This window comes from Anomaloglossus baeobatrachus, chromosome 6 (assembly GCF_048569485.1).
Source record: "Anomaloglossus baeobatrachus isolate aAnoBae1 chromosome 6, aAnoBae1.hap1, whole genome shotgun sequence".
NCBI lineage: Eukaryota > Metazoa > Chordata > Amphibia > Anura > Aromobatidae > Anomaloglossus > Anomaloglossus baeobatrachus.
In genome coordinates this window covers 165,725,335-165,737,626 of record NC_134358.1, presented here as the reverse complement: position 1 = coordinate 165,737,626, position 12,292 = coordinate 165,725,335, and the positions used below count along the sequence as shown (strand labels likewise).

Sequence of the window (12,292 nt, the reverse complement as noted above, 5' to 3'; positions counted from 1 at the left end):
TTGTTTAGGGTCTCAGCGGGGGGATTCTCTGGTTGATGATGCGGAGACAGCTGATCAGGATTCTGATCCTGGGAGCGCTCTCAATCTTAATTCTCCAGACGGGGACGCCATAGTGAATGATCTTATTGCATCCATTCATCAGTTGCTGGATATTCTTCCCTCAGCCCCTCCGGCGGAGGAGTCAGATTCTCAGCAGGAGAAATTTCGCTTCAGGTTCCCCAAGCGTACACAGAGTATGTTTCTAGACCACTCTGATTTCAGAGAGGCAATCCAGAATCACCATGCTTGTCCGGATAAGCGTTTCTCTAAGCGCCTTAAGGATACACGTTATCCTTTTCCCCCGGAAGTGGTTAAAGGTTGGATTCAATGTCCCAAAGTGGATCCTCCAATCTCCAGACTGGCGGCTAGATCCATACTTGCAGTGGAAGATGGGGCCTCGCTTAAAGATGCCACTGACAGGCAGATGGAGCTCTGGATGAAATCCATCTATGAAGCTATCGGAGCTTCTTTTGCCCCAGCATTCGCAGCCGTATGGCCGCTACAAGCTATATCAGCAGGTCAAGCGAAAATTGAAGCGGCCGCGCCACAAGTGGCTTCCATTACCTCCCAGACCTCGGCAATTGCGTCTTACGCTATGAATGCTGTCCTGGACTCTGTGAGCCGTACGGCAGTTGCGACCGCCAATTCGGTAGTAGTCCGCAGGGCCTTGTGGCTACGGGAGTGGAAGGCGGATTCCGCTTCCAAAAAGCGTTTAACCGGTTTGCCAATTTCTGGCGACAGGCTCTTTGGCGAGCGCCTGGATGAGATCATCAAACAATCCAAGGGAAAGGATACATCCTTACCCCAGCCCAAGCAGAACCTCTCCCAACAGAGGAGAGGGCAGTCGAGGTTTCGGTCCTTTCGGGGCGCGGGCAGGTCCCAATTCTCCTCGTCCAAGAGGTCTCAGAAAGAACAAAGGAACTCTGATGCATGGCGGTCTAAGTCACGTCCTAAAAAGGCCATTGGGAGCACCGCTAACAAAGCGGCTGCCTCATGACTTTCTACCTCCTCTAGTAGCATCCTCGGTCGGTGGCAGGCTCTCCCGCTTTTGCGACACCTGGCTGCCACAAATAAAAGACCGCTGGGTGAGAGACATTCTCTCTCACGGTTACAAGATAGAGTTCATCTCTCGTCCCCCGACTCGATTCTTCCGGTCCTCTCCGCCTCCCGAGCGAGCCGAGGCTCTTCGGCAGGCGCTGGGCACCCTGAAGGCAGAAGGAGTGGTGGTCCCTGTTCCTCTTCAGCAACAGGGCCACGGTTTTTACTCCAACTTGTTTGTGGTCCCAAAGAAGGACGGGTCCTTCCGTCCTGTCCTGGACCTGAAACTTCTCAACAAACACGTAAAGACCAGGCGGTTCCGGATGGAATCCCTCCGTTCCGTCATCGCCTCAATGTCCCAGGGAGATTTCCTTGCATCGATCGATATCAAGGATGCTTATCTCCACGTTCCGATTGCCCCAGAGCACCAACGCTTCTTGCGCTTCGCCATGGAAAACGAACACCTGCAGTTCGTGGCACTACCATTCGGCCTGGCAACAGCCCCACGGGTTTTCACCAAGGTTATGGCTACTGTAGTAGCGGTCCTCCATTCTCAGGGTCATTCTGTGATCCCGTACTTGGACGATCTGTTGATCAAGGCACCCTCTCAAGAGGCATGCCAACACAGCCTCGACGTTACCCTGGAGACTCTCCAGAGTTTCGGGTGGATCATCAATTTTCCAAAGTCAAATCTGACACCGGCCCAATCGCTGACGTACCTTGGCATGGAGTTTCATACCCTCTCAGCGATAGTGAAGCTTCCGCTGATCAAACAGCAGTCACTACAGAAAGGGGTACAGTCTCTCATTCAAGGCCAGTCACACCCCTTGAGGCGCCTCATGCACTTCTTGGGGAAGATGGTGGCAGCAATGGAGGCAGTTCCTTTCGCGCAGTTTCACCTGCGTCCCCTTCAATGGGACATCCTACGCAAATGGGACAGGAAGCCGACGTCCCTCGACAGGAACGTCTCCCTCTCTCAGGCGACCAAAGCCTCCCTTCGGTGGTGGCTTCTTCCCACTTCATTATCGAAGGGGAAATCCTTCCTTCCCCCATCCTGGGAAGTAGTTACGACAGACGCGAGTCTGTCAGGATGGGGAGCGGTTTTTCTCCACCACAGGACTCAGGGTACGTGGACCCGGCAAGAGTCCTCGCTTCAGATCAATGTTCTGGAAATTCGGGCAGTGTATCTTGCCCTGAAAGCGTTCCAGCAGTGGCTGGCAGGCAAGCAGATCCGAATTCAGTCGGACAATTCCACAGCGGTGGCATACATCAATCACCAAGGCGGCACACGCAGTCGTCAAGCCTTCCAGGAAGTCCGGCGGATCTTGATGTGGGTGGAAGCCACGTCCTCCACCATATCCGCAGTTCAAATCCCAGGCGTGGAAAACTGGGAAGCAGATTATCTCAGTCACCAGGGCATGGACGCAGGGGAATGGTCCCTTCACCCGGACGTGTTTCAGGAGATCTGTTGCCGCTGGGGGGTGCCGGACGTCGACCTCATGGCGTCCCGGCACAACAACAAGGTACCAATGTTCATGGCACGGTCTCAAGACCCCAGAGCTCTGGCGGCAGACGCCTTAGTTCAGGATTGGTCGCAGTTTCAGCTCCCGTATGTGTTTCCTCCGCTAACACTGTTGCCCAGAGTGTTACGCAAGATCAGGGCCGACTGCCGCCGCGCCATCCTCGTCGCTCCAGACTGGCCGAGGAGGTCGTGGTACCCGGATCTGTGGCATCTCACGGTCGGCCAACCGTGGGCACTACCAGACCGAACAGACTTGCTGTCTCAAGGGCCGTTTTTCCATCTGAATTCTGCGGCCCTCAACCTGACTGCGTGGCCATTGAGTCCTGGATCCTAGCGTCTTCAGGATTATCTCAGGATGTCATTGCCACTATGAGACAGGCTAGGAAACCAACGTCCGCCAAGATCTACCACAGGACGTGGAAAATTTTTCTGTCATGGTGCTCTGCTCAGGGTTTTTCTCCCTGGCCATTTGCATTACCTACTTTTCTGTCCTTCCTTCAATCTGGACTGGAAAAGGGTTTGTCGCTTGGCTCCCTTAAGGGACAAGTTTCTGCGCTCTCTGTGTTTTTCCAGAAGCGCCTAGCTAGACTTCCACAGGTACGCACGTTCCTGCAGGGAGTTTGTCACATCGTTCCACCTTACAAGCGGCCGTTAGAACCCTGGGATCTGAACAGGGTGCTGATGGTTCTTCAGAAACCACCATTCGAGCCAATGAGAGATATCTCTCTCTCACGCCTTTCGCAGAAGGTGGTCTTCCTAGTAGCAGTCACCTCTCTTCGGAGAGTGTCTGAGCTAGCAGCGTTGTCATGCAAAGCCCCTTTTCTGGTGTTTCACCAGGACAAGGTGGTTCTACGTCCGGTTCCGGAATTTCTCCCTAAGGTTGTATCCCCCTTTCATCTCAATCAGGATATCTCCTTACCTTCTTTTTATCCTCATCCATTTCACCAATGTGAAAAGGATTTGCACTTGTTAGATCTGGTGAGAGCACTCAGATTCTACATTTCTCGTACGGCGCCCCTGCGCCGCTCGGATGCACTCTTTGTCCTTGTCGCTGGCCAGCGTAAAGGGTCACAGGCTTCCAAATCAACCCTGGCTCGGTGGATCAAGGAGCCAATTATCGAAGCTTACCGTTCGGCTTGGCTTCCGGTTCCCTCAGGGCTGAAGGCCCATTCTACCAGAGCCGTGGGCGCGTCCTGGGCTTTGAGGCACCAGGCTACGGCTCAGCAGGTGTGTCAGGCGGCTACCTGGTCGAGCCTGCACACTTTCACGAAACACTATCAGGTGCATACCTATGCTGCGGCGGATGCCAGCCTAGGTAGACGAGTCCTTCAGGCGGCGGTTGCCCACCTGTAGGAAAGGGCCGTTTTACGGCTCTCTTACGAGGTATTATTTTACCCACCCAGGGACTGCTTTTGGACGTCCCAATTGTCTGGGTCTCCCAATAGAGCGAAAAAGAAGAACGGAATTTTGTTTACTTACCGTAAATTCCTTTTCTTCTAGCTCTAATTGGGAGACCCAGCACCCGCCCCTGTTTTTTGTGTACACATGTTGTTCATGTTGAATGGTTTCAGTTCTCCGATGTTCCTTCGGATTGAAGTTACTTTAAACCAGTTTGTAATTATATTTCCTCCTTCTTGCTTTTGCACCAAAACTGAGGAGCCCGTGGGAGCACGGGGGGTGTATAGGCAGAAGGGGAGGGGCTTAACACTTTTGAGTGTAATACTTTGTGCTGCCTCCGGAGGCATAGCCTATACACCCAATTGTCTGGGTCTCCCAATTAGAGCTAGAAGAAAAGGAATTTACGGTAAGTAAACAAAATTCCGTTCTTTCTCAAGAAATTTTCTCGAAATTCTTCTCAAGGAAATTTCTTGAGAAAAATCCGCACAGTGCGCACAGCTATTTTTTTTTCTCATAGAATTTGCTGGGAAATGTCTGCACAAAGATTGCAGACATTTCTCAAGAAATTTCCGCGGCAAATCCGCGGGTAAAACTGTCTAGTGCGCACAGAGCCTTATGCGAACTTTCCATGTCCAGTAATCATCCATTAGAACGGATTCAGGAGCAATCCATTAGCAAAAAAAAGTTGTGCGGACAGAGCTTTTTTGTCTTTGTAATGTTTTAAAAAAACTTTTAGTCTATGAAAAATGGATTTTAATAGCCATTCGTTTTTCTTTGTAAACTGATTTGTTTTTTGCTTATTGGATCAGTTTCAAATCTAAGATAATGTATGGATAATTAGTGGATCCATTTACCATAGACTTGGATGTTTAACATAAAAAAAAAAATCCAGCATAAATTTGTTTTTTAAAAATGCACAAGTTGTGTGCACAATTTTTTGGGACAACGGATTGCTTCTGTATCCTTTCTAACAGATGATTACTGGACATGTGAACTTTGCTTTAGACTGTTAATATTCTAAAATATCCAATAATGATCTGAATATTTTTTCAAAGACAAAATTGTTCTCACTTTATCATGGGTGTTCAAGATTAGGAAAACATGCAGCTTTCTTTGATGCCAAAGACTAGGACATTGTACATGAGCAACATTGTTGGTGAAGCTAGTAGTGTAAGTTTCTTATATATGTACGCATTAACCAAGATTAAAAATGGTACAGCAGAATATAGCTGGAAAAAACCCATATAATAGTGTGTGTGTGTGTGTGTGTGTTTGTTTTGTTGTTTTTGTTTTGTTGTTTTTGTTTTGTTGTTTTTGTTTTGTTGTTTTTGTTTTGTTGTTTTTGTTTTGTTGGTTTTGTTGGTTTTTTTTTCCAGCTATAGTCTGCTGTACCATTTTTAACCTTGCTCAATTAAGCATTGGTTCTGCTCCCGGAATCCCTTCTTAAAATCCCATTTTTGGCTTTCTTCCAAAGCCACGCCACACCTTTCCAAAGGCGGTGTGTGGTACTGCAGCTTATTCTAATTCACGAAGTGTTGCAAAACTGCAATACCAGCCAAAATCCAAGGACAGGTGTGTGCAATGTTTCTCTAATCCTGAACAAGAGCATTTAAATATTTTTGTATTTCGCATTCCACAAGGAGTCGAATCTTTTAAAGCACTATTACACTGCTGGAGTGCTCCTTCAAAAAGTTCCCTGATGTCTGCCTTATAGTCCTCCTATGGCGGCTCAACTTTTTTTGGGGGTCTTACCCCGGTTCTGTGGTACAATCTTGTGCCTGTAACTTCTGACTCCCTGGAAGTCAGAAGTTACATCACAAGCTCTCAATAAACGTTGAGAGCTAGAACGAGGCTCTCATTGCGTTGTATTGAAAAGTGACATCAGGCACACTCCATGAAACAGAGCTGCCAGCAGGTCATAAATCCCCGGAGACTGACTAGACTAGAGCGTCTGCGATAATAGAAGACAGTGGCAGATGATTATAAAACTGTGTTTTTCTCTTTTCTAACTCCCCAGCCCAGAGTGTTGCTTTAAATCATATTTTAAAGTGCATGTGTTTTGGTGTTAATGGTTTAGCCATCTTCAACAGATGGTAAATTATGGTACATTTTAAATGTGTATTGGAATGCAAATGTATCTTAAAGGAGTATACCCTAAGTCATTTGGTGCTTGTTTACCAGCCTGTTTCGATACATGTAGACAGAATGATTGCTAATACTCTCATTCTGTCTTCATACAGTATCATGCTGTTGGAAGCACGGTCCATGTTTACACTGGTAACCATTTTTTATTATTTTTTTTTCCTAACCTTAAGGATCTGATCTTCCAATAACTGAGTGTTGTGGTCTATTGTTGGGTAATTGCTGACTTTCCTTTCTACAAAAGCTTGTTTGCCTATTGTCTACCCGTCTAAGTGCACAACTAGACACAAGTGAATGTAGCCGCCCATGCATATTAGACTAATGTTGGCCCACACTACCAATATCTACAGGAATGGCCAGCACTCTATGTATGGGTGGGCCAGCCAACAGAGTATGAAATCGGACATGTCAATTGACGTCTCCCCTGTCTATGATCATTTGTTTCCCTGGAAATAACTGTTGACTGCTTTCTCATAGCACAGGAGAACTTGGCTATGTATGAGAGAAACAACCAAGATGTATTGTTCAGCTGACATCCATCTAATGTGTATGGGGGCATTTTGTCTTGCTCTGTATGAATGATCATCTGTTTATTTCAGATACTTTTGTGAGGATATAGACTTTAACCTTCGAGCCAATAGTGGGGGGCTGCTGATTTGCCGCTTCAACAACTTCAGTCTCATGAAAAAGCACATTCACGTAGGAGGGCACAAGGACTTCATTGTCAAGCCGAAGATTATGGTATGAATGAGGCTGATTTGTAATAGACTTAACATAATTCTTAAATGTTTGTATTCCTCACATGGTCAGTGGCCATATTCCTAAAGACGTCTTCTCTGTAGTGGATGTCTGTAGACTAGTTATGTCGTAGTTATAAAGAAGTGTCATCACTGCTGAGTAGTCCTTCCCGTGCATCATCACACAGCAATTTGTTTATTTTGGGGGGTTTTTGCTTTAGTTTGGATTTTCTAGGCATTAGTATCCGTGTATAAAATGACATGATTAATAGCTATTCCTTCTGTTCTGTCCAGGTCACAGAAAGCACTGCTCCCATTTCTACTTTGCAGTATGTGTGCGCCCCAGACAGCGAGCAGACTCTCCTGGCGGCACCGGCTCAATTCCTCCTTGAGAAGTTTCTTCAACACAGTTCTTTCAAGCTGTTCCCAAAGGCTCTTAATAATCCCACAAACCCATTACTGGCCATAGACTGCTACTTAAATCTAGGACCCGAGGTGAAAATAATAACAAATATGGTGTACAATCGTTATATTATTTTCCCATGCACCCTACCCAATCTTTAATCTGAAGGGATTAGCGATGTGCACCCAGAACTGCTCATGGTTCTGGGTACATATTGCACCGGACAGGTTCCCTTTTAATATTGATTTGCTGAGAAAGCACAGTATAAAAGGTGTCTGCCTTGCGTGCACCCAGGTTGTATAGTAATGCCCTGCCTCTCTTTGCAGGTATCACTGTGTTATGTGAGCTCTAGACCACACTCTGTGAATGTCAGCACTGAAGGGGTGGAGTTCAGCGGTCTTCTCCTGTATCTGTGTGACTCCTTTGTGTGCTCAGCAATGCTTAAAAAGTTCAAGTTTCTTAAGGGTATGTGATATTTCAATCTTTAACCATTACCACTTTTAAGATTTTATTCTTGTTCTGTGCTCTAAACATTCGTCATGTTTTTCCATTGCCAGAGTATAATAATGGTAACTGATTCTTCATTACTTTTGAAGGTGCCACTCTTTGCGTGATCTGTCAGGACAGGAGCTCCCTCAGGCAAACCATTGGGAGGTTGGAGCTTGAAGATGAATGGCAATTCAGACTACGGGATGAATTTCAGACTGCTAATAGTATTGAGGATAAACCACTCTATTTCCTTACTGGACGCCATATTTGAGTTGGCGGGAAATACTTTTGGGACATACTGAGATAAAGCCTTGGCACAATTGACATGGAACATGTGCAAATGGATTGGGGATCCTATACAAATACTTGGATTTGTTAAAATGAGGCTTTTCTCTTCACCCCGATATTTATGGACCAATGATGTCTACAGAGCGGTTACCCCAACTGACTTGGATGGTCTTCATTAATCTTGTAGACTTGTGTGTTGGATCAATGGATCTCTTGCAGACATTATCTCAGGGGTTCATTCTTACCAAAAGGACAGCGGCACAATCTCTTCCTATTTCAGTGTTGAATTTTTTTTATATTGTGAACAATTGTGTTTTTGTTTTGTTTTTTTCTTTAATCAAAGAGGCAAAATTACCACGAGGTCATCGCCAATAATACGCTACAATTCACTTTAAATCTGGTGTCTCTTTACTAGGATCATTTGTGTACCATTTATCCCTTACGTTGCCCTAAAACATGAACAGCAAAAAGGCAATATCATATGTAGCAAACATTGTTTTAAGGGAACTTGTCAGGTAAAATAAAAAATGCTATTAACCTTCAGATATGGGGTTAATTTGCAGGTTAATGGTGTTCTGAAGATGTCCAGCGCCTGCACTGTGGGCCCCGATACTGGGAGCAAATGAACTTTATTCCTCCCGGCAGTCTCAGGCTTTCAGTTCTAGGGGTGGCTCTACTGACAGTTTGTCACCGCTCAGTGCATAGTGAGTGGCGGCTGTAACCACGCCCCCGACACAGACTGACAGCCGGCTCAGCACTATGCACAGACTAGTAACAAACTGTCTGCAGAGCCTTTCTTATGATTCAACCTGAGGCTGTCTGGAGGAATAAAGTTAATTTCCTCCAAGTAGCAGGGCACAGTGCGGGCACCGGGTAGCTTCAGAACTCTATTAACCTGCAGGCTAATAACGGTTTGGGGTTTGTTTTTTTTTTACCTGATGGGTTCACCTAAATACTTGCCTTTTCATTAAAGAGTTGGCGCACTAAAAAAATATGTTCATCGAATTATAGCCATTCTGTAGGCAACGTCTGACATCCCCACATGGCTTTTAGACAACCTGCTGTTTCATGTCTTTTCATAATTTATGCTTTGCTATCTACAAGTGCCATAAATATGGGCCAATATCAAAATTATTGGAAATTTGAAAGAATCGGACAACTCCTGGTTTATAGATCAATTGGTCAAAGGCTGACATATTTAATAGTGATGCATTTATAAGGATTAAAAGGGATGCAAATTAAAGGGAATCTGTCACCAGGTCTTTGCTCCCCCATCTAAGAGCAGCATAATGTAGAGACAGAGACCCTGATTCCAGCGATGTGTCACTTACTTAATTATTTGGTGTCATTTTGATCAAATCAATGCTTTTCTCTGCTGTAGATCTAGCAGTTTTATGCAGAGCATGCATGAATATGCTGGACTACCTGTCAGCAGGGCAAGTAGTCCTCTAATGATATATAAAATCACTGTTTATTCAGTAGATTATCAAAATTATACTAAGCAGCCCAGTAATTGACACATTGCTGGAATCAGGGTCTCTGCCCCTATGTTATACTGCTCTCAGATTTCGGTAGGTGGCAAAAACCTGGTGACAGATTTGTCTTTAAATGTAGTTGCTCAGAGAAGCCTTCATATTAGTAATCATGGAAATCTGTTATTTCACCTTTCATCAGAAATAATTTATGCACAAATGGAACCTTCTTCAACATATGAGTTAGAATATTGCATGGTTTGGGCTTTTGTTTTTCATTTTTTGTTGCCATTTACACTTTACATTTTTGTAAAGCATCTAGCCGCTTATTGTCCTAAAAATTTGTGTTAATGTCTATAAAAAAAAGTTTACAAAATTAGAACAAAATATTTAATATATTAGAAAGAAAAAAGTTTTGCAAATTTGTATCTTACACTAAATTGATTTTTGTTGCACTCGGGTTTTAAATTAATGTAGTCTTTGGAGTCATTTTTGTTTTACTCTGCACGGTGATCTTGCCTTAGGGTGTGCGCCTTTAATGCTCTATTTTTTTGGGGACTTTTTAAGAACAAAAGTGGTCACCATGTGGTTTAGGAATCTGTCTTAGTACTGGAATTTTCCAAAGAGAATCCAGCGAGGGTTTTGCATAGACTTAGATTTCTAATTTGTATTTCTGTATTGTGAGGATGACTGGGTTGAGATGTTTGCAAGTTTTATTATTTTTATTTTTTTTTTGTCATTTCTTTTGGGTTCACATTCTGCGAGTTCATTAACTTGGCCACCTACATAGAGGAAAAAAAAAATTATAATTATTTTTTTTTTTTTTTCAAGCTAAAAGTTTTGTTTTAGATGGAAAAAGAGAAAACAAAACAAAAGTAAACATTTGTGCATCCAGTCACTAAAATAAATGCAGACTGCTAACGCCCTACAACTAACCTATCCTTCCTGCCGGCCATTCCTGCAGAGCTGTATGTTTTCATCAGACCTGTTGTCATTTTCTGATTTGCACTAAATTCATTTGCAGGCAGGGATTCATCTGTTCTGTAGGGCACGTTGTATTGTGTTAAAGTGGCATTCACTCAGTGTTTTTAATATGCCCACAAACTCTGGTAGACATTGTATTGCCTCCACCAAAGAGAAATTAGATTTTAATTAATGCTTGTAATTGTGGCAGAAATTATGCCAATATTGCCTAAGAAAAAATATCCGTAATGAATGTAAAGCTGAGGATCTATTGCTGTATAATCATGCCTGTTTTGCTGTAGCTTCTACCACTGGTTCTTTTAACTAATGGAAGTCTTTAAATGCTGCTTAAAGAGGACCAGCCACCAGGATTTTCATATATAAACTAAAGCCAGTGCTAAACTGGTGCGATCATGCCGATTCTATACATACCTTTAGTTGTAAGATCGGATGTGTACTTTCTGAAATACAGGCAAGTAAAGTTTGTGAAATGCACGGTTATTTGATTGATAGCAGCTACAGAATATCTAATAGGTGGGTTGGGTTTTGCTAGTTATTCCCACCCCTGCCTGTCCTTCCTCCCCTATCTCTTATTACAGGTGGATGAAGGAGGGAGGAAGGACAGACAGGCGGGAATAACTATCAAAACCTGACCCGCCTGTTAGATATTCTGTAGCTGCTATCAATCAAATAACAGTGCATTTCATAAACTTGCCTATATTTCTGAAAGTACACCTCCGATCTCACAACTAAAAGGTGTGTTTCAAAAGTTTTTATTGGTCTCTGAAAGTGAACAAGTTCCAACAAAAGCTTGTGCATTTTGTGTATATAATGATGATAAAGCATTAGAAGTAACTATATCAATTAACAAATTATGTGGGGGGGTGGCGGCGTATGGAAGATTGGGGGACAAGGAAAGGATTAGGGAAAGAGAGCAACTTATTGGGGGTAATAGAGGAACAAGGGAGGTAAGATTGGGTGGGAAGAGAAGGGTAGGAGGAGAACCATCTTGATCAAAATATGTACAAAATTATGAAACAAATATGGCTATATTAGTAACAGCTTAGTAATAACTCACAGTAATTGAAAACAGAAGAGTTCATAAGTGTGAAAAAAAACAAAACAATGAAAAAAACACAAAAGAAAAAACAAACTTTAATGGGAGAGAAGAGGGGGAAGGAAATTAGAAAAGGGAGAAAGAAGGGAAAGGGAAGGTGATTCATCGTTTCTAACGTCGAAGACCTGTGTTAGAGTAGAGTTAAGTGAATTTATATCAATAAATCAGGAATACATGAGGTAATTAGTCTTGGTTGATAAAAGATCTCCAAGTGCTCCATCTTTTATAATAGGAGTGGAAGAGGTTATTATATATGGCATGTGTTCTTTCATAATCGTGATGAGTTGATACTGAATGGATAACGTCAGATATTGTTGGAACATTTCCGGTTTTCCCAACTACAGGTATGTATAGAATCAGCCGGATAGTGCCAGTATAGCACTGGCTTTAGCTTATATAGGAAAATCCTGGTGATTGGTTCTCTTTAAAAGATAGTTTGACCAAACAGATGGTGAATTTCGCTTCACTAGTCAGTCTACCTCATGCTTTTTTTAAACGTGTGCAGATTTATTAATTTTTGTCATTTAATTGAACTGTTTTTGACTGTATTAAAGTTGTTTACATGAGTGGTGTTAATTTGATATTATTTTTGTTCTAATAAGCTATTAAAATTAAACCTAAAGCAAAAGTTTCTTTCCATCCGGACTGCTCTGGTCTCCACCATTCCTTAGTGCTGGGCATAAA

The 12,292-nt window shown here is 43.5% G+C and overlaps 1 protein-coding gene across 5 annotated transcripts in view; it reads left to right on the top strand.

Moving 5' to 3' along the window:
- The window catches only part of GREB1L (GREB1 like retinoic acid receptor coactivator), a 191,311-nt gene extending 180,153 nt beyond the window's left edge, over positions 1–11,158 (top strand). For all 5 annotated transcript variants that reach the window (XM_075314467.1, XM_075314466.1, XM_075314470.1 and 2 more), the window contains 4 exons: positions 6,739–6,880; positions 7,171–7,371; positions 7,606–7,744; positions 7,876–11,158. In XM_075314467.1, coding sequence (XP_075170582.1) covers positions 6,739–6,880; positions 7,171–7,371; positions 7,606–7,744; positions 7,876–8,039 — 646 coding nt within the window. In that variant the 3' untranslated portion in view covers positions 8,040–11,158. The remainder of the gene's footprint in view (positions 1–6,738; positions 6,881–7,170; positions 7,372–7,605; positions 7,745–7,875) is intronic.
- Positions 11,159–12,292: the final 1,134 nt, after the last annotated feature.